The following is a 20,187-nucleotide window of genomic DNA, read 5'->3' on the forward strand; positions in this document are numbered from 1 at the left end:
GAATCTGCGAGCGAACTTCCGTTTCGTTAAAAAAAGCCTTTAGTTGAAATGATGATGATGAAGATTTCAAATGGACGGTGTTTCTCTAATTTTGATTCTATATCCTGCAAAGCATTAGTTGAAGCTATTGCGTCCAGCAACTTTTTGATCATTCTTCAGCGACAAGTTTTTTTTCTAATGGTGCTCCTCACTTTACATCGAACTGATGCAAATTCTTTAATGAAGAGAAAACAAAACCACATTAACTTCACTATTATTCACAATTATTTTAACATTTAGATCAATTTTGCCGTTGAATTTAATGATCAAAATTTTGCTGGCCAGCATTTTAGATGAGACACATAAATAAACAAACGTCTGATACATATCATGACAAGCACACAATATGTTTTTGAAGACAATAGAAGCGATGACGGACGTAGGGTGGCTAAATGTACAATTATATTTTACGTTCTTTTGTATGTTGAGACGTACTGAACGCTTTCCTATATCGTTCACTGATACAAAACATCTTTTTTCAAACTCAAACGGTTTATATTGCATAAATTTACTCTTAATTGAGAAGCCTGATGTAATAATTAAAAACCAAGAGAAAATGTAACCAAAACCAAAATTTAGTTTATCCACCCTATATCACATTTTGAAATCGTGACTGCAGCGCCGTCATTGCGACCGCTGAGTTAATTAAATTTAAATTTGTGGATTCCATTGTTGTGGGATAAAGTGTGGGTTAAATAAGATTAATACCTTTGGAAAACCCGAAATCTAAATTTCCTCGACTGTACCAACGTAAGAAATAACAAATTGGGATGTTTTATTTGTTGACAATAGATCAGTGTCAAATAGCGGTACATCTCTCTAAAATAGTGTCAAATAAGTTGTCAATTTCACAAAGCTAACCTCAAACAATGACAGCTTCATATAAATTTTTTTAATATTGTGGTTAGCTTTGTGAAAATGACAGCTTATTTGACGTCTCAAACGACATTGACAATGATCTATTGGTTTTGGTGTTCATTTTGATTGTGATCACCGAGATAACCAAAAAACCAACACTAACAAAAAAAACTAACTAACACGCAAAAAGATATGCGTCACAAATGGCAGCTGATGAGGCAAGCACGCAAAAGTTTGATCAACAAAAATTTTACCCGAAAAATTTTAGAAAGAAAATTTTAACAGAAAAAATTGTGGCAGATGTTGAGGAAGGAAAATTTAAAAAATTGTGAAATATGTTTCTTTAAAGAATGGAATTCAAACGGAAGAAAGCCAAATCATCTGCCACTTGTTGACGCATTTTTTTTTAAATAATTTTCTTTCTAAAATTTTTCGGGTAAAATTTTTGTTGATCAAACTTTCGGGTGCTTTCCTCAACAGCTGCCATTTGTGACGCATATCTTTTTGCGTGTCAAATCTGTAAGCGTCACTTACACCGATATCAGTTATTTGGTAAGTGGATAACAATACTTGCGTCACACCTCCACTGTAAGTGGTTTTGGGCGATTTCATATGTCGGGGCCGAAAATGAGTGAGTTTTGAGATTTTTCTCGGGTTTTCGGCCCCTAACATGAAAATTTCTTTGGGTATCTGAACACAATAGTTAATTGTGTTTCTCTTTTGGACGATTGATTCTAGGCACTTTCGCATGTACAACTCACGGAATTGCCTAAAATCAATCCTCCAAATAAGAAAACACAAATAACTATTGTGTTCCGCGCAAAACCAATTTTGGAACGATAATAAAAAGCTTTATTTTAAAAAATCCTGAAACTCAATAAAAATGTTCCTGCAGTTAGCAATCGAAATGATCCAAACGATTCGAATTAGTATCCGCTTCCAGAGACCAACAACCCCAATGGTCCAGCACCCATTGAATTGAATTATATAGAGTTGCCTCTGATATTGCCTATATCTACTAGTTCATTTATCGAAAATAAAACCATTAGATTCAAGCATCGGTAACACAACTCTGTATTTCATCTGTAGAGTGTATAATTTAGACTAAATAGACTAAGTTATTTCCCCCAGGTTAGAGCTGATAAAGTGAAGCGCTCAATCTTAGACTAACTAGTTAATCTTAGCGCCCAACGCAGAAACAAGTAAAAAACATAAAGCCGCCACAACTACCTCCATTTGAGTAACCCCTTTGAACGCAACACTGAAAACAATTCCCTCCATTGTAGACAGGGCATCCTGGACATCCAATATCGACACCACGTTGATTGGGCAAATTTGCAAATCCTAATAACATTTAAAAAAATTAATATGAAAGAATAGTTTGTTAAAAATTGATGAAAGATCACCGAAATGTTCAATGTTCGTTGCTCCGAAGAAAGCAGATGTTTTGTCGTACACATTCGACTGCCCCAATCCAACAAAACATGAGGCAATGATAAGTATGAAAACAATATTCATTTTTTAAGAATATACTGAATTTGAAGAACTTTGACGAACACAGCGTGTGTTGTAAAAAAAAAGATGTCGATACCACAAATAACGCTACGAAATTGTGTTTTAAGCTAATACTGCATTTGATTACTTATATACTGCCGCATCAAACCGATAAGTAAATGAAGAAAAAATGGACGATAAAATGTGCGTTATCTCAGTGTCTGAACCGCCCCGGTGAAAAAAAAAAACGTATTTGAGACCCTTTTTGAGACCGAAACTTTTGTATGGCCGTGAGACTACGTATTTCGAGCCTTTGAGAATATTTGAGACCGAGAATTTATCGAAATAGTTCATCGGAGTTCATCCAAAATTCATGAGACGTCTCTCTTTAGACTCATTTGAGGATGTTCTAGTCTGACTGAGTGGTCTGGTTTCGGATTTCCTAGACGTAGTGAGACTGACTGAGTGGTCTGCTTTCGGATTTGCTAGACGTAGTGAGACTGACTGAGTGGTCTGCTTTCGGATTTGCTAGACGTAGTGAGACTGGATGAGTGGTCTGGTCTCGGATTTGCTAGACGTAGTGAGACTGGATGAGTGGTCTGGTCTCGGATTTGCTAGACGTAGTGAGACTGGATGAGTGGTCTGGTTTCGGATTTGCTAGACGTAGTGAGACTGGATGAGTGGTCTGGTTTCGGATTTGCTAGACGTAGTGAGACTGGATGAGTGGTCTGGTTTCGGATTTGCTAGACGTAGTGAGACTGGATGAGTGGTCTGGTTTCGGATTTGCTAGACGTAGTGAGACTGACTGAGTGGTCTCATTTTGGATTTGTTAGACCTTGTGAGACTGGATGAGTGGTCTCATTTTGGATTTGTTAGACCTTGTGAGACTGGATGAGTGGTCTCCTTTTGGGTTTGTTAGACGTTGTGAGAATGGATGAGTGGTCTCATTTTGGATTTGTTAGACCTTGTGAGACTGGATGAGGATAAATGAGTGTCATAAAAAAAAAAACTTTTTCAGACTTCTAATTTTTGAGTTTTTTCTAGACCGTTTGAGACTTCTCTTTTTTCAGTTTTTTCTAGACCGTTTGAGACTTTTCATATTTGATTTCTTTTTAGAACTTTTTTCTTCGTTCGTTATTTATCGGAAGATTTTTTTTGTACTTCTATGTTGAGTTCACAGATGGCCACTACCCTTTACTTTTTTTATAATTCGCTAGACCAAACTGACTGAAATTGTAGAATCGTTAGTAATATTTGAATTTTTTTATTTTACCTTTTTTTATTTGTAATGTTTTTTCCGGTCACCCATCCAAGTACTAACCGCGACGAATGATGCTTAACTTTCAATTTGGACGGCCGTCGACGTTCACGTGCTGCTAAATCAGATATATCTATTTGGAGTTCTAATTTTGAACCGTTGTTACAATTTCCGAGGTCGGATGAGCAGTCTCATTGGCAGGCGGCTTGAGACCGAGTGAGTGGTCTTTTTTGAAGAAAATAATTTCTTCAATTACTGAGACCGGTTCAGTGGTCTCATTTGAAGAAAATATTTTCTTCGATATCTGAGACCGAGTGAGTGGTCTTTTTGGAAGAAAATATTTTCTTCAATTACTGAGACCGGTTGAGTGGTCTCATTTGAAGAAAATATTTTCTTTGATATCTGAGACCGGTTGAGTGGTCTCATTTGAAGAAAATATTTTCTTTGATATCTGAGACCGGTAGAGTGGTCTCATTTGAAGAAATCATTTTTTCGATTTCTGAGACCGGTAGAGTGGTCTCATTTGAAGAAATAATTTTTTCGATTTCTGAGACCGGTTCAGTGGTCTCATTTGAAGAAAATATTATCTTCGATTACTGAGACCGGTTCAGTGGTCTCATTTGAAGAAAATATTTTCTTTGATATCTGAGACCGGTTGAGTGGTCTCATTTGAAGAAAATATTTTCTTTGATATCTGAGACCGGTTGAGTGGTCTCATTTGAAGAAAATATTTTCTTTGATATCTGAGACCGGTTGAGTGGTCTCATTTGAAGAAAATATTATCTTCGATTACTGAGACCGGTTGAGTGGTCTCATTTGAAGAAAATATTTTCTTTGATATCTGAGACCGGTTGAGTGGTCTCATTTGAAGAAAATATTTTCTTTGATATCTGAGACCGGTTGAGTGGTCTCATTTGAAGAAAATATTTTTTCGATTTCTGAGACCGGTTTAGTGGTCTCATTTGAAGAAATAATTTTTTCGATTGCTGAGACCGGTTCAGTGGTCTCATTTGAAGAAAATATTATCTTCGATTACTGAGACCGGTTCAGTGGTCTCATTTGAAGAAAATATTTTCTTCGATATCTGAGACCGGTTGAAAGCTGTTGAGGAAGACATTGACTTGTCCGAGGTGCTGCTGTTTCGAATGGGTTCAGCAGAAGAAACATCTGCTTCAATATCATCAGAAACGAGCGACAAAGATCCTGAATAGAAATTGTTACCTCTTTGTCTCTTACCTTTGGTGTACATTTGCATGAATCTTTTTTGACGCAAAAAACGTCATTTTCGTACCTTTAGTGTACATTCGCATTTATCTTTTTTCGTTTTGTTGACGCAAAAAGCGTCGTGTTCATACCTTTAGTGTACATTCGCATTTATCTTTTTTCGTTTTGTTGACGCAAAAAACGTCATTTTCGTACCTTTAGTGTACATTCGCATTTATCTTTTTTCATTTTGTTGACGCAAAAAGCGTCGTTTTCATACTTTTTTCGTTGTTTTGACCAATTCAATTTCCTTTGTTAATAAAACGTTTGATTTAATTTAAAACAGTTGTCTCACTGGATCTGCAGAACGAACCAAAAGAACGCAAAACCTCAACTATTCGGTTGCATTTATTTTTAAAATTAGCATTTTCTTCGAAAGAGACCACTCGACCGGTCTCAAAGAATTGAAAAAATATTTTCTTCGAAAGAGACCACTCGACCGGTCTCAAAGAATTGAAAAAATATTTTCTTCGAAAGAGACCACTCGACCAGTCTCAAAGAATTGAAAAAATATTTTCTTCAAAAGAGACCACTCGACCGGTCTCAAAGAATTGAAAAAATATTTTCTTCAAAAGAGACCACTCGACCGGTCTCAAAGAATTGAAAAAATATTTTCTTCAAATGAGAACACTCAACCGGTCTCAGAAATCGGAAAAATTATTTCTTCAAATGAGACCACTCAACCGGTCTCAGATATCAAAGAAAATATTTTCTTCAAATGAGACCACTCAACCGGTCTCAGATATCAAAGAAAATATTTTCTTCAAATGAGACCACTCAACCGGTCTCAGATATCAAAGAAAATATTTTCTTCAAATGAGACCACTCAACCGGTCTCAGTAATTGAAGAAAATATTTTCTTCCAAAAAGACCACTCACTCGGTCTCAGATATCAAAGAAAATATTTTCTTCAAACAAGACCACTCAACCGGTCTCAGATATCAAAGAAAATATTTTCTTCAAACAAGACCACTCAACCGGTCTCAGATATCAAAGAAAATATTTTCTTCAAATGAGACCACTCAACCGGTCTCAGTAATTGAAGAAAATATTTTCTTCCAAAAAGACCACTCACTCGGTCTCAGATATCAAAGAAAATATTTTCTTCAAATGAGACCACTCAACCGGTCTCAGTAATTGAAGAAAATATTTTCTTCCAAAAAGACCACTCACTCGGTCTCAGATATCAAAGAAAATATTTTCTTCAAACAAGACCACTCAACCGGTCTCAGATATCAAAGAAAATATTTTCTTCAAACAAGACCACTCAACCGGTCTCAGATATCAAAGAAAATATTTTCTTCAAACAAGACCACTCAACCGGTCTCAGATATCGAAGAAAATATTTTCTTCAAACGAGACCACTCATCCAGTTTCGCACAGTTCACCAATAAATGTTAGCAAAGAGACTACTTGTTCCGTCTCAAGCGATCTGGACATATAACTGCAACGAGACCACTCATCCAGTCTCGCACAGTTCACCAATAAATGTTAGCAAAGAGACTACTTGTTTCGTCTCAAGCGATCTGAGTATATTACTGCAACGAGACGACTCATCCAGTCTCGCACAGTCTGGCGAAATAATATTCGAAAAGAGACTACTCGTTTGGTCTACGGTATTCTCATTTGTTCATCCGAAATGATTTTAGCAAAAACAAAAATATTTTGAGACCTAATTGAGAATTCCAGCAATTTTGAGACTGGAATTAGACCGTTGAGAATACGTATTTCATGGTCTCGTGAGACCGACATTTTCACTGGGGCGAACTCCACTTTTATGGAAAGGGGGTTACCGCTGCCCGAAAATCTGTCCAAACAGATTATATTATATTTTATTCCAATTCAATTCCAAAATTCCAACTTACTTCGACGAATTCCACTCAATTATAAATTTCGAAACAAAATATCGTTCCACTAAATTCCAGTTGAATTTCGAAAATTCTAAATAAATTCCACTCAATTCAAAATTCCAAATTCTGAAATGAATTTGAAAAGCTGGACGAGATTTTTGTATACTCTGATTGATTTCCGAGTTCCAAATTATTTAAAATGGGTTATCTATCTTTCTGATTTTTGTACTTCTCAATCGTTGTTTGTAAGTTAGTTCATTAGTTATACATGTAGTAATTTACAAATATTTCTCGAGATTTGCAAATTTCACATTTGTAGAAAATTCTAACTTGCAAGTTACGTGGATTTGTCCAATAACGCACCCTTTTTCACTTTTGTGCCACGAATTGAGAAAAACCAGCCACATCTACTCCAAACTAATTTTCCAAATGAAGAAAAAAAAAATACTTGTCACAAAGTTCAATGTTCAAGATCTATCGACACAGAACCTGTTTCGGCCTCATGATACTAAAATAGTGGCCAGGGAACAGTTGCTTAATAGTATCCCTTCACAAGGCAGGACCATGAATAATTTTTTTACAAGCAAGGGTTTCCTTGAGTTTCGTAATTTTCCAAATTTTGTTGATTTTCTCTCATTTTCTTTACTTTTTTTTTCTGAAGAAAGCCTCGAAAAAAGCTCTAAATATAAAATTTAGTTCATTTTACGTGTTTCTGGTCGGTAAGTGTAATTTTTCGAGTACATTTTTCGTATTTCCCGACCAGAAGCACGTAAAGCACTGTACGTACGAGGTTCCAAATTTTTATTTTGATCATAACGTTCCCACTCGTCAAAATAAAAATTAGAAGCCCCGGACGTAATGTACTATTACATGAGAATCGAGTGGTTCGCCCCGCGAAGTTCACCATATTTTTATTTGTATTCGTATAAATAAAAAAATCTTGATAATTATGTCACAAGTCACAAATATGTCAATCTGAAATAAATTCTGTGATAAATTAACACTTTTTTTTAAGTGGTTTTCACCGGATGCTACGACTCACCACATCGTTATTCGCGATGTATGATGTAACTAAAGTTATTATTAGGCATTTTCTGCGCAAGGGTTTGTTAAAGAAAATTTTAGATTCCATCTACTTGTTAAATTGACCTTTATATTGATCTAGTAGTTGAGGTAAGTGTTCATGTTTTGCTACTTTTTTCAAAACTCGGTTCGGTGGGTTTTCGACAGAAATAAATTGTTGCTGCGAGCTACACATTCGTTCAGTAACTTTTCAACATCGCTTTTATCAACCGCAGCTTGCTCTTAATTTTTGAAAAAATTTCTCATTTCACAAGGCAGCTAGAGGGTGGTTCACAGAAAGCTGTAAGTAGGCAAAAATGATGCAGCTCGAAAAGTTATAGAACGAATATGGCTCTCGCGGTACCCAATTTTTTTTTCGGCGGTAGAGGAAGGGACATTGAGAGTCTAAAATTTTGTCATTATTGCTTTCACCCTCTCAATACGCCGAATTCCATTGACCGAAAGTCTAGGGCTCTACAAAATTAAAGTGCGTTTACTACTAAATGGTGAAAAAACGTTAAATATGTTGTATCAGATGTATTTTAGGAGAACAATTCATTTAATTTCTTTTATTTTGCGAAGAATTTCGTATCCAGTTCTTATTTTGAAGATGGGTGGTAATAATAAAATGGATTACTCATTTGTGTACCTGATTTCCATGATTGATTCTAGGCAATTTCGCGAGTTGTAGGCCGAACGGAGTAAGGCTTACAAGCGAAAGTGCCTAAAATCAATCGTCCAAAGCAGGTAAACATGTTGAAAGCTCGAGAAAAAAAAAATCAAAAAGTGCCATCATTTTTGGCCCGAAGCATGAAACGAGTTATACATCACTGGCACATACGCGAGGATTTGGTTATTTAACCTGTTACAGACGGCAAGCATATAACCAGTATTATTATCGGGTCTATTACTACCGTCGATCAAAGTATTTTTAATCGGTTGATTTGAAATCTTGTACTTCAATTTTTTTAAACATTTATTTTACTATATTAAGGACCATATTACCCAGTCATTATTGTCATTATTTTTGTCGTCGTTATCTATAACATCCCGGTAATGTACGGCTGATGCAATGATTTACAATGAATGTTATCATTAAATAACCTCCATACGGGAAATAATGGTCGAGATGTGCGTAGCACTGCTACAGAGCTGTGACGGTAACATCGGTATCTTTTCATCTCGAATGAATCAAACATTCAGTAAAATATAAAAAGAACAATTGGACTTTCCGAAAGTCACTTTCGTATCTCTAGTGGTGCTTCGACGAATTGTTTTAGACCGAACAAATATCGCGTGGGTAATAATTTGGTGATTATATTATTGTTCTCCTTAACAACCAATGTTAACCGACGATGATGCAATAGTGAATTACAATTGTTTTTGTAATTTAATTTCAACCGTTGTTAAGTTTGACTCGAATTTAGATTTAACGTTGCGGTGGCTCTCCTCGGCTTTAATTTTGAATGATTTCGGGTCAGGCCAGACTTCGGATTGATAATTTCGAAAATGATCGTCTGCGAAATAATTTTGAATGGCGAAGCCGCTGTACTTATGAAATGTTCAGCTGCATTCTTTTTCCAGTCATTCACTTTCCAAACGGTTTCCAGGCGAAGTATTGTTTCATGTCCTTCGATAGGTCTGCAATCTGGTTGCTTCCTTTCTTCGATTCATTTTCTGTCTGTCTTATACCGTTGGACTGGAAAGCTAATTTAGTGATAAAAGAAAATTCTGATTTTTCCTGGGATGAAGATGAACATTCACTGATCACTTACCAAGAAAAAAGTAGCCATCAGAACAGTCGGAGCATTTGCTTGCAACATGAAGCATTTTGGCCAAATTAAAATATTCGGCTATACATAGTGGCGCGCAGTCAATGTCAGACAAGTATTCGTCAACGCAACAATCCTAAATATTCAATTTAATTGCCACTCGATATTCCAATATTTCCATTTAATTCCCAAAAATTCCACTAACTTCCATAAATCCCAATTCTCATTTCCACAAATTCCGTTGGCCTGTCCCAAAAATTCGACAGTGGTTCACTCATCGTTTGATTACAAATCCAAAGGATTTGGAGATTACTAATTCACAAATTTTACTAGGCCCCACCTTATGGGTGGGTCAGGTCCCTTGACTGACTGAATAAATATTCGTAACTTGACGGTTGCGTGTATAAAATCCTACAAGAACTGTCAAGTTACGAATTCTTTAAAGTTACGAAAATACGACAATCTGCACTCTGGGCGCCGATTCTCGTGAATTCAAGAATTCCAGTTGTCACCTTAATGCGAATGTCCATACGATTCGTAACTTTTAAGATGACAACTGTCAAGTTACGAAATCTTAAATTCACGAGAATCTGCGCGCTTCCTATTTTCTTATAAATTGCGCATTCGCTTTATTATATTTAAAAAAATTTTTTTTCAGAAAGTCCCATTGTCTGCTATAAACGGTGGTAAAAAGATTTCTTGATTATGTATTGAGTCGTGTGGATTACGGCCCTCGCTTCGCTCTGGCCGCAAAGTCCATACTTGTTCAATTTTTTGTATACAAACAACTACCACGAAATCACTCAAAAAAATCTTTTCGAAATAAAGTCTACATTGTTACTCCAATACTTTCCATTTACTAACCTAAGCCTCATGAATTTCAGTCCTAGTCGATTAAAAAAAAATTATGGAAGGCCTCGCTTTGCTCTGGCTGTAAAGCTCACGTTCGTTTAAATTTTCTAAATTATGAGAATTTTTTTAGCAATTAAATCTACTGAAACTCGGCCTCATTTGATCATGAATAAAGTATGAAACTCGTGTGATTACGGCCCTCGCTTCGCTCTGGCCGCAAAGTTCACACTCGTTGATTTTTTTTCTAGCATAGACAACAATAAATGACACATAAAAATTTTTCGGAATAAATAACAGATTATTACTTCAGTATTTTCCATTAACGAACTTAACCCGAGTTATTTCAGTACTTATCAAACAAAATTTTCTTGGAAAGTCGAAAATTACTCCGTATGATAAGGAGACTATTATTTAGACAGGTAATCTGTTTTTTTTTTTGAAATCCGTTGAGGATTACTTAAGTTATCGTGTTATCAAGCGACAAGACAAAAATTCTTTTGGGAATATCTCAGAGAATACCCGTCCGTTATAGCCCATCTTCGAACTTAACCTCAGGAATGTAATTCCCCGTCAAATAAAAAAAAGTTTTTGGAAATCCATTGAAAATTACTCGAGTCATCGTGTTATCAAGGAATGAACAAAGTGTGACAAACATTTTCTGTATTTAAGGATTTTGGTCGCACATTCATGTATTTTCAATCATAGTAGTGAACATTGGGTGACAAACATTTTAGAGTGTTTATCATCCGTAAGACCCATGACTTTCAGTCAAGTGAATTATGAATCCTAGAATCATGAGTCCGAAAGTCGATTTTGTAGATCTGACATCGTAAGGGTGTGCCTTATATCCTTCTATTATACTGGAGGAAACGATATTTCAGAGAATGTGGAACTGAATTTCAGTTTTTTTTCCCTTAAATTGCTTACAAAAGAGCTGTCATTTGAACTTAAGTTTTGATCCGTATCAAATCCAAAAGTGGTTGGGTAATTATAGCGAGGACGAACAACTCGCCAACATTTTGTAAGGATTAAGCAACATAACCATCATTTACATTCCAAAAATAAAGAGCTTCCACATCAAAACCATTTATTTATTCGTCCTTTTCTTTGGTAGCTACAACCACATCATCCTGTTGCCGACACATCAACGACGTCCAAAATATGATCCAAACTGGTACAAATATCACCGTGACCAGATCAAAAATCCAGTTACCATAAATCTAAAAATATAATTCGTTAGACTCGATAGGATGTCGGCGAGATTTATATGTTCATACAATGGAATCCACAATCGAGAATGTTATTGCATTCATTGTGGCCTTAAATGCTCGTTCCATTAGAAGAGGTAACGGTAACTCGTGGAATGTGTATACTGTTACACCAAGCACGGATGCGAATGTTACGAGAAGCGGATGATAGATGATGCTGACCGCTCTGTGAACACTGTTGATGGACGAAAAAAAAAATATTCAAATGGCCAGGTGCGTAAAGGACGGATATGAAGTTACTTTTTAAAGGATCCAGGTGCTGGATTCACCAAAATGGCAAACGGAACGACAAACACACAAAGCAGCAAGGCCAGCGAAAAGTTAACCATGCCAATGATAATCAAAACCGTTCCGAGTTCAAGTAAAGCGGCAATGTGAAGGATCTGCAAATGTGATCGAAAACGTTTGTGTCACATGCGAAAAATTATAGAAATCAAAGTCACCTACCTGAACACTCAGTGAACTGAACAACACGAAGAAAGGAATGACTAGGGTCAGATTTGTGATCGTTACGAATTCGTAAAATATAAATTGCTCCGTCTTAACGCCGTGGTCGATTTGAGTGATAAACGGTAGATACGCTAACAGAAATCCGATAGCATGAGCGACAATCAAAAATTTACCAACGCCAACGAAATTGAAATTTAAATTTTGCTGTTCAGCATCATCGTTGTCCTCTTTCTTATTGATCGTTAGCCAAACGATAAATGCTTTGATTAACAGAGCACCAGCCATGGCCGCCACGCTAGGCATATAGTCACCAATGGATACGAATCGATCACTAGCCACCAGTAAATAGAAGAAGTAGCTTTGATGGAATCGTTCCAGTAGATTGTTCAAACTTCGTGAAATTCCTTCGATGAGCCGAAGAAGTGAGGCGGCGCCGTGCGTTCGTCGCTGGTAATTTGTTGACGGTGATTTGTGTCCCTCCAACGTTAAGGCTTCAATGCCGTATCGGTGAAAGAGTCCATGATTACCATTCGGCACACCTGTCGCCTGTGTCAACACCATTGACACCATATGCGCCAAATTTTCTTCCAGTTTGCTTTTCAACGCACTTCTTCGTTTATTCGACGTTTGCCGGTGACCACATGATATGCCCTCTTTCAGTGTCAATCGTTGCACCAAATTCACCAAATCCAAATTCGGTAGCTGACCGTTCAGGCCTTCGATCTTTACGTCGATGAAATCGATGTCGTAATTTTGTATTTCCAAATTGATGGCAGCTTGTATCGATCCGGCTGTTGCGTCCAGGGTTCCCGATTTCAATACGTCATTCTCTTCGGTTCCATGATATGCTTGTAACCACGCTTGCATACCCAGTTGCTCCTGTTCGGTTATCAAAAATATTATGTCCTTGGCCCAGTACTTTTGGTCTGATAAATGTTCAAAATTGGCTCGTTAGTATAATGCACCAGTCAATGACCGAGCTCCACACTGTAACACTTACTGCGTGCAAAATTCGCAAATGCGAGTAACAACGGAATGCTATGCGTTATCTCTGGATGAATAGAATCTGGTGGACGATACGGTGCCGTAATGACAAACGACTCTGTCGATCCGATGCGGGGAGCACGTAGAATGCCATAGACATTCTTGCCAGTGAAAGTCTTTCCACCTCCCAGCGGATAGTTTAATGTAAAATTGTGAGAGTAAGTGTCTAGGCCAATTTGACGCATTTTCGACAGCAACCATGCGTGTGGTGTTCCGGTTTTATGGGATTCTCGTTCTCTTTCCAGTTCGTCGTACAAATTGAGGGCGTAGTTCACATTGTCCGTTTTGATTTCCGAATAGACGAGTCCTTGAAAGATTACATTTTGTTCTGTGACGATCGATCAAAAATTCGGTTCAACGTCACGTACCTGGCAGCAAGGCGTTTTCCGAAAAGTATGTCGCATGATTAAATTCCTTGTGGCTTAACAGACAGAACCATCCCAATCCGAGCAAGTATAAGAAGAGACAGAGCCGCCTGTTTACTTTAATTAGTAATTTCGCGTACTTTGACTTTTGCTGCGACGATCCTGGGTCAGTTAAGAGACCCATTTTTTGTTCGTTTTGGTTTGTTTTGGTTTTCACACACTTGACAGGTAAAACCAGCAGCCCGGTTATGATTTTGACATTTGTAAAATGCAGATGCTGTCAGTCAGAAAATGTAAAAGAATATGGATGAGTTTAACGATGAGCCTAACTTTTATATGGCGCGAAATTTAAATTTAGAAAATCAGAAAATTAATGTCGACGAGTGTGAGTCGACTCAGTTGTGAAAGAACAAGTTAAGACACTTCTGAGTTGATCACGAAGGCGGTGAAACACAAATTTTCACAATGTAGGCAGGTTTTTTAAACACACTCATTACAGATTGTGTGATATGTCAACTTAATAATAGTTATTTGTGTAATTGGTTGGGACGATGTATTTAAGCTATTTTCGCGAGTGGTAGCCCGAACGAAGTGAGACCATAACACGGGTAGCAAGTAAAAGACGAAATATTCAAATGGTACACCAGTTACTCTTAAAATTCACCAGTAGTCACCAGCACTGTAAATGAGATATCACTGGAAAGCTTTAATAATACACGTTACAACTAGCATGTTAGGTTCACAATAACCGTCATCAGTACCAGCTCAGTTCTGTCTGAAGCTCACACGGATTTCAAACATTTTTGTTGGACATTTTCTCTAACATACAGATGATCGCAAACCTGTCATGACCTGAAAGTACTTGACCTCAGCTTTACCAATGAAAGTAGATAAGTAGGTATGGCCAGTCCATACAAGTCGGAGCACATACGGATTTGCATAGCGCCACCTCAAACGAACTCATTTCTAGTGGAAATTTGCACTAGAAATGAGTTTGTTTGAGGTGGCACCATGCAAATCCGTATGTGCTCCGGCTAGAACAAATTTGAACGTTTGGCCATACCTATCTATTTACTTTCATTGAGCTTTACACATTTAGCGGCCAAAAATGAGTTTAAAGAACACACTTTTTCCACCTTCGGAGATCTTCCACCAGTAACTAGGAGATTATCTGAGGTCTGTTTTGAGGTCTACTGGCAAATACCTTTCAAACCATGTATATTTATCACAGACGAAATGGGTCTGATTTTGATAGGTGGATTTTCAAAAGAATCACTCGTTATGTTGATGAATATGTACGATATGAGAAGCGACAGTTGGGAATAGGCTTGTTACCAACTTGGTAGTGACAAAAAAGTTTGGTATTTCAGAGATTTCTTGGAATCACGGCAGAGTAAAATAAATCAGGCAGGAGCGGTTCATTTTCGAAACGTCAAATAATGGACCTAATGCACTGTATGAAAATGAACTCAAATGAACACTGACATAAATTGAAAAATTTTATTCGCAAAAAATATAGGGCTACTAGATTATTCAGGTCCCTAGTCAAATCAGCGCTACTGCCTGGTTAACTTTACTCTGTCGTGCTTGGAATCTCTTGAATGGCGAAAAAAATTTCCTCTCCACTGCCGTGCAGAATCCTATGATTTCTTTTTTTCTTCTTGAATTTTGTGATTATTTAGGTGGTACTTCGCTTGGTCCACCATCTTTCCTGTTCTAGAATTTCAGGGTTTTGAGCGATTTTTTTTTCGGGTTCCCCTCCTCGACTTTTGGGATTATTGATGTCATAATGTGATGGTTACTACACAGTACTTCATTCAAATAGTAATGGTATACTTGCATTTGAGAAATATGTGGGCATATACCTAGCATCATTTTCTTTAAATGTAGTATATGATAAACAATTTCTTACTTTAACCTGTTACAGACGGCTGTCATCTGATATCGACCACGAACAACAATAATAAACGACCAACCGACCGAATTTCGTCAGCATCGGGTGATGCGCGTAAAACATGGACTCTCTACAAAAAGATTGTATTCAACCTATTTCAAGCGAAACAAGACAAATCTGTCACGATCAATGGCATTCCAATGGACGGTTCAACTAAATCATGCAACACGATCAATGCTCACTTCTGTTGTGCTGGTGAACACTTAGCGGCGTCAATTGTATCGATTCATGGATATAGCCTCGACGATATCGATGAACTGTACCCCGAATTTGCTGGTAATGATTGGAATTTTAATGAAGTCAGCTCGAACGACGTTGTCAGGGCGATAAATGAAGTTCCCAACAAACGCTCAACTGGCGTCGACAACGTGCCAGTTAGTCTACTCAAAGCCACCTCAGTGATGATTGCACCGTTAATTGCATTTTGCTTGAACTTAGCCATTCGGACAGCGTTCTTTCCGGATGCATTATTGAAAGGACGTCTTAAGCTAATTCACAAATCTGGCGATTGCGATATTGAGAATTTCCGTGGACTGACCATCTTGTCAGCTTTGTCAAAGATTTTCGAATACCTCTTGGCTGCACAACTTACTGGATACCTGAATGATATTGGATTTTTTGTCAGCGACCAATTTGGCTTCCTCAAGAAATCTAGCTGTGTCAACGCTGCCCATCAACTAGTCGACTTTCTCAAGCTCAACTTCCGGAGGAGTTCTGGGAAACGAAAGAAAAATTGCGCCTGCATCTTCGTAGACTTGAAACGGGCATTCGATACGGTAGATCCAATAAGACTTGAGCCTAAACTATTACGTGTAGGATTGTCAGCACATGCCGCTAAGCTCATTCTCAGCTACTTACACAACCGTAGCACGGCTGCAGTCATTGGTGAGAATTCCAGCATATTCCGACGAATCCTGGATGGTGTCGCTCAAGGATCTGTTATCTCTGCACTTCATCATCTACATGAACGACATACTTCGACTGTCATTTCTGGGCAAGATCCTACTGTACGCTGACGACACTGTCTTGTATTATGCTGCTGACTCTGCTGAAGAACTCCAACGGATTATGCAGCACGACATTACGTTGCTATATAAGTTTCTATGCCGGAACGTATTGACAATGAATACAGGTAAAACGTGTTACATGACATTCGGACGAGCAAGTAACCTCCCAGACTTCAGCATTGTTGTCGACAACGATGAAATTAAACGAGTGCGGTCGTACAAATATCTTGGTCTGGTTCTAGACGAAAATCTGACCTTCGACAAGCATGTCGACCACGTTAAGAAGATGATTCGGCCATTTATCCCGCTTATGTGGAGGAAAAGCAAGTTCATTCCGGCTGACAAACGTAAACAACTGTACTTCTCCTATGTCCAAAGCCACTTGTCTTACATGCTGCCAATATACAGTCTTGGCAACAAAACTAAACTCAATGAACTGCAAATTCTTCAGAACGGCTGCATCAAGGCGCTATTTCGATTACCCAGGAGAACCTCCACGACCTATCTCTACAGCACCAGCATACTTCCGCTCGGGCAGCTAGCTTTTGTTGATCGAGTCACGCATCTCCACAAAATGATTAAAATGATGACAAAGCATAGCTTCGACATTAGGCTCAACCGTACTGTTTATCAACGCTCGTCGAGGAGAATGAGTCAAATCTATAATTCACAACTTCATCCCACTCTCCGCTCCAATCAACGAGTACAATAGACTTAGCTCCGAGCTACGACAGTGCAACAACATTGATGTTTTTCGGACAAAGGTGAAGCTTAAAGTGATGGTTGAGAGTGATGAGTTTGGACCGGTGTCACCTTTTTATTTTATAAACTGAGAACGGTGTCTTAATCAGTGATATTTAACTGTGATATGACTAGTCAAAATGCTTCTTTCTTTCTTTTATGTTTTTGTTAAACCATATTAATCCTATATGACCTGTGATATCATCATCAAATGAGCGTATTCTATTATTTGTAAAATCTTTATTTTTATTTATTTTGACGTAATGTAATCTTTCTATTGTAAGAAAAATTTGCTATATGAGCCCTATTTTGTACTTCACACTAGTGTAAAAAGAAGTGATAATTAAAACTATATTTAAAAAAAAGCTCTTACCAATGAGGCTTTATATAGCATATTCTGAAATCAATCTATGTAAATCTTCGATCAAATGAAGTAATAGTTTGAACAGTAAAACTGTTAATATGCTTGCCGTCTGTGACAGGATCTATTAAATAATTTTTTTAAAACTTCATCAAAACCCTTTAAAGAGTAAAATGTGACGCAAGTCCCTGTGTTTCCAAAAACAACTGATATGGTGCGCCACTATCCGCAAAACAAAAAGTTTATTCAACAAATTTAGAAATTTTTACCACCTTTATAAAAGTAGCTACTATATCCTTAGGTTACTAGAGAGTGTATTGAAACGGCGGACACGAAAATTATTATCGCGAAGTAATTGCGTCTGTAAAAGAGTGATGGAGTTGATGGCATACAGTTTTTTTTGGTTGTGAAACTTTATTTTATGATATGAACGTGCAACTTTCTTCTTATAGTAAGTTTTGAGTGAGTAGCGAGTATATTCAATAAGCATGACGTCGATCAGCAGCGTATCCCAACTTATCCAAATTAGGATTGCAAGCAAATTCAATCATTGGCGGGGGTCCACAAATAAGAGTAATTGTATCATTGGATGGCCCAAACAGATGATTCTTGAGCATTTCAGCTGTAATGAAACCACTTCCATATTTCCATCCTGAATGGAAAAAAAACATTTTCTTGTGACAAAGATATTACGTTTCACATGGTCTTGGTTTTTACCATCTGATGGTACATCCAAAGTCAACCATAATTTGACACGATGGGGATATTGATCTCGAATACTTTCCAATTCTTCGCGACACAAAATATCGTCTTCGGTACGATTTGCAAATAGCAAACAAATTGACGTTAAATCATCTGAATTTTTCAAAATCGCTTTGATGATTTGCAACATTGGCGTTATTCCACTTCCACCTTTAACACAAAAGATAAAAATCAAATTTACCACCTGGAAAACGTAACTGATGATGTCACATTAACCTGCAATCATGTTGACTTTCTTGATGCCGTTCACTGGATTGTAATTCGATATCTTATCTGGTCTGGTCTCGAAATGACCTTGACCATTATATAACAACCGACCGGTTGGACCACGAATATCCAAAGTTTCACCAACCTCAAGTCCATGGATGTACTGGGACATAAGTCCGCCGTTGGGAAACTTTGGATGTACGTCTTTGAAGTAAACTTTGATTATCAAATCCATGTGTCCCAAATCATCATCACTGGAAACAGGAGTGTATGCTCGTATAACATCTTCACCGTCTATGGTTGCCCTTACTTGAATATTTTGTCCGATTGGCAATCCAAGTTTGTGGGTCAGAGATGGTAATGCAAATCGAAATATGAAGGTATCATGAGTTACCCTAATCCGTTTGGATAGCACCAACGATATGAAAGTATCTGGACCCTGTAGGGTAATCGCGGAACTCATTTTCAGAAACGTTCTTTCTTGTTAAAATGAAATGCAACTGAACTGTGTGCGTGATTAACTTTTGTAGCAGAGTAACACTGACGACGTATTTTCCATAAACTTTGCATTATCGTGGTATCAACGGTTATAGATAATTTAACGTAAATAAAGATAAAAGTATGTAGTTAATTGAATGTCCGCACTGAAGCCGTTGCCTAGACACGGGTTTTCATTATGTTTGATATAATAAATCAAATACCGAACATCGAAAGAATTTAAACAGTTTTTGTTGGTATTTTGGATTTATCGATAGATTTGCAAACATCCAGCTTGAACACGCAAAGCAGAAGTGACCGTATTCGTTCTTTTTTACTTAAAAAGCGATCAATTAAACCATGCCGTAGGATTTAGCCTGTAAAATGGATTTCATTTTTATACATGGAATTAATTATATTTAATGTGTTCAATGGACAACTGATTTGCAAGATAATTTTCATTCAACATTTTGCTTGAGGATGTATTGTTTGCGTTATATATGAATTGCATTGAGTTGTCTCTGGCTACGTTCGTTCGACGAAAACATTGAAGCAGAAAACTGAAGGTGTAAAGAAAATGAGCGAAAAACATGCAACATGGGAGTTGCGGGAATTTTCTACTTTTGATGCAAACCTTTGCAGATTCCGTTGTATTAGGGCTACGGAAGGATTAGGGTTACGGACGCAATAGATTTACTGTTCTGACAGCTTGTTGGAGACTGAAAATATCTGCATGTGAAAATTGGAATATTTTCTTTACTAGAGAGTTCTGTAACAATTATCACGATCTTATGAGAGTTCACTTAAAAAGAAATAAAAGTGTCGACAAAAATAAATCAAATTGGCGAAAGTTTATTTAAATCATTTTCTGATGATCGTACAGTTGTCAACGTTTGAGCATTTAGTCGAACAGACTTTTGAAAATGTCTTTCATTTTCATCCCAGTTTCTTGCTCCATTTCCTTCTGGGCTTCAACCAAGCGTACAGCTGCATGATCACCTTTGGAGGCCTGTTTGACGTTTTCTTTTAATTTTTCTTCGAAGTCGGCTACTTTAGAATTGCGTTCCTCTTCCATTTGTTTCCTGTAAGCAAGTGCCCCCATG

The 20,187-nt window shown here is 37.4% G+C and overlaps 3 protein-coding genes and 1 long non-coding RNA gene across 4 annotated transcripts in view; all 4 read right to left on the reverse strand.

Moving 5' to 3' along the window:
* The window catches only part of LOC119083231 (zinc finger protein 271-like), a 700,255-nt gene that overhangs the window by 270,946 nt on the left and 409,122 nt on the right, over positions 1-20,187 (reverse strand). The window lies entirely within an intron of this gene.
* Positions 306-16,247, reverse strand: LOC119083304. Its single transcript, XR_005088834.1, has 3 exons — positions 15,978-16,247; positions 6,221-6,227; positions 306-316 (listed from the first exon to the last, which is right to left on the reverse strand). It is a non-coding gene; the product is annotated as an uncharacterized LOC119083304 (long non-coding RNA).
* Positions 11,519-13,823, reverse strand: LOC119083255 (glycosylphosphatidylinositol anchor attachment 1 protein). Its single transcript, XM_037192933.1, has 6 exons — positions 13,579-13,823; positions 13,167-13,517; positions 12,164-13,092; positions 11,957-12,099; positions 11,726-11,891; positions 11,519-11,668 (listed from the first exon to the last, which is right to left on the reverse strand). The coding sequence occupies exons 1-6, from the start codon at positions 13,757-13,759 to the stop codon at positions 11,540-11,542; spliced, it is 1,899 nt and encodes a 632-aa protein (XP_037048828.1). The 5' UTR covers positions 13,760-13,823; the 3' UTR covers positions 11,519-11,539.
* Positions 18,044-19,324, reverse strand: LOC119083285 (NADH-cytochrome b5 reductase 3-like). Its single transcript, XM_037192973.1, has 3 exons — positions 18,617-19,324; positions 18,356-18,550; positions 18,044-18,290 (listed from the first exon to the last, which is right to left on the reverse strand). Exons 1-3 carry the CDS (start codon positions 19,068-19,070, stop codon positions 18,118-18,120), a joined length of 822 nt encoding a protein of 273 aa, XP_037048868.1. The 5' UTR covers positions 19,071-19,324; the 3' UTR covers positions 18,044-18,117.

Source organism: Bradysia coprophila, unplaced genomic scaffold (genome assembly GCF_014529535.1).
Source record: "Bradysia coprophila strain Holo2 unplaced genomic scaffold, BU_Bcop_v1 contig_583, whole genome shotgun sequence".
NCBI classification, from domain to species: Eukaryota; Metazoa; Arthropoda; class Insecta; order Diptera; family Sciaridae; genus Bradysia; species Bradysia coprophila.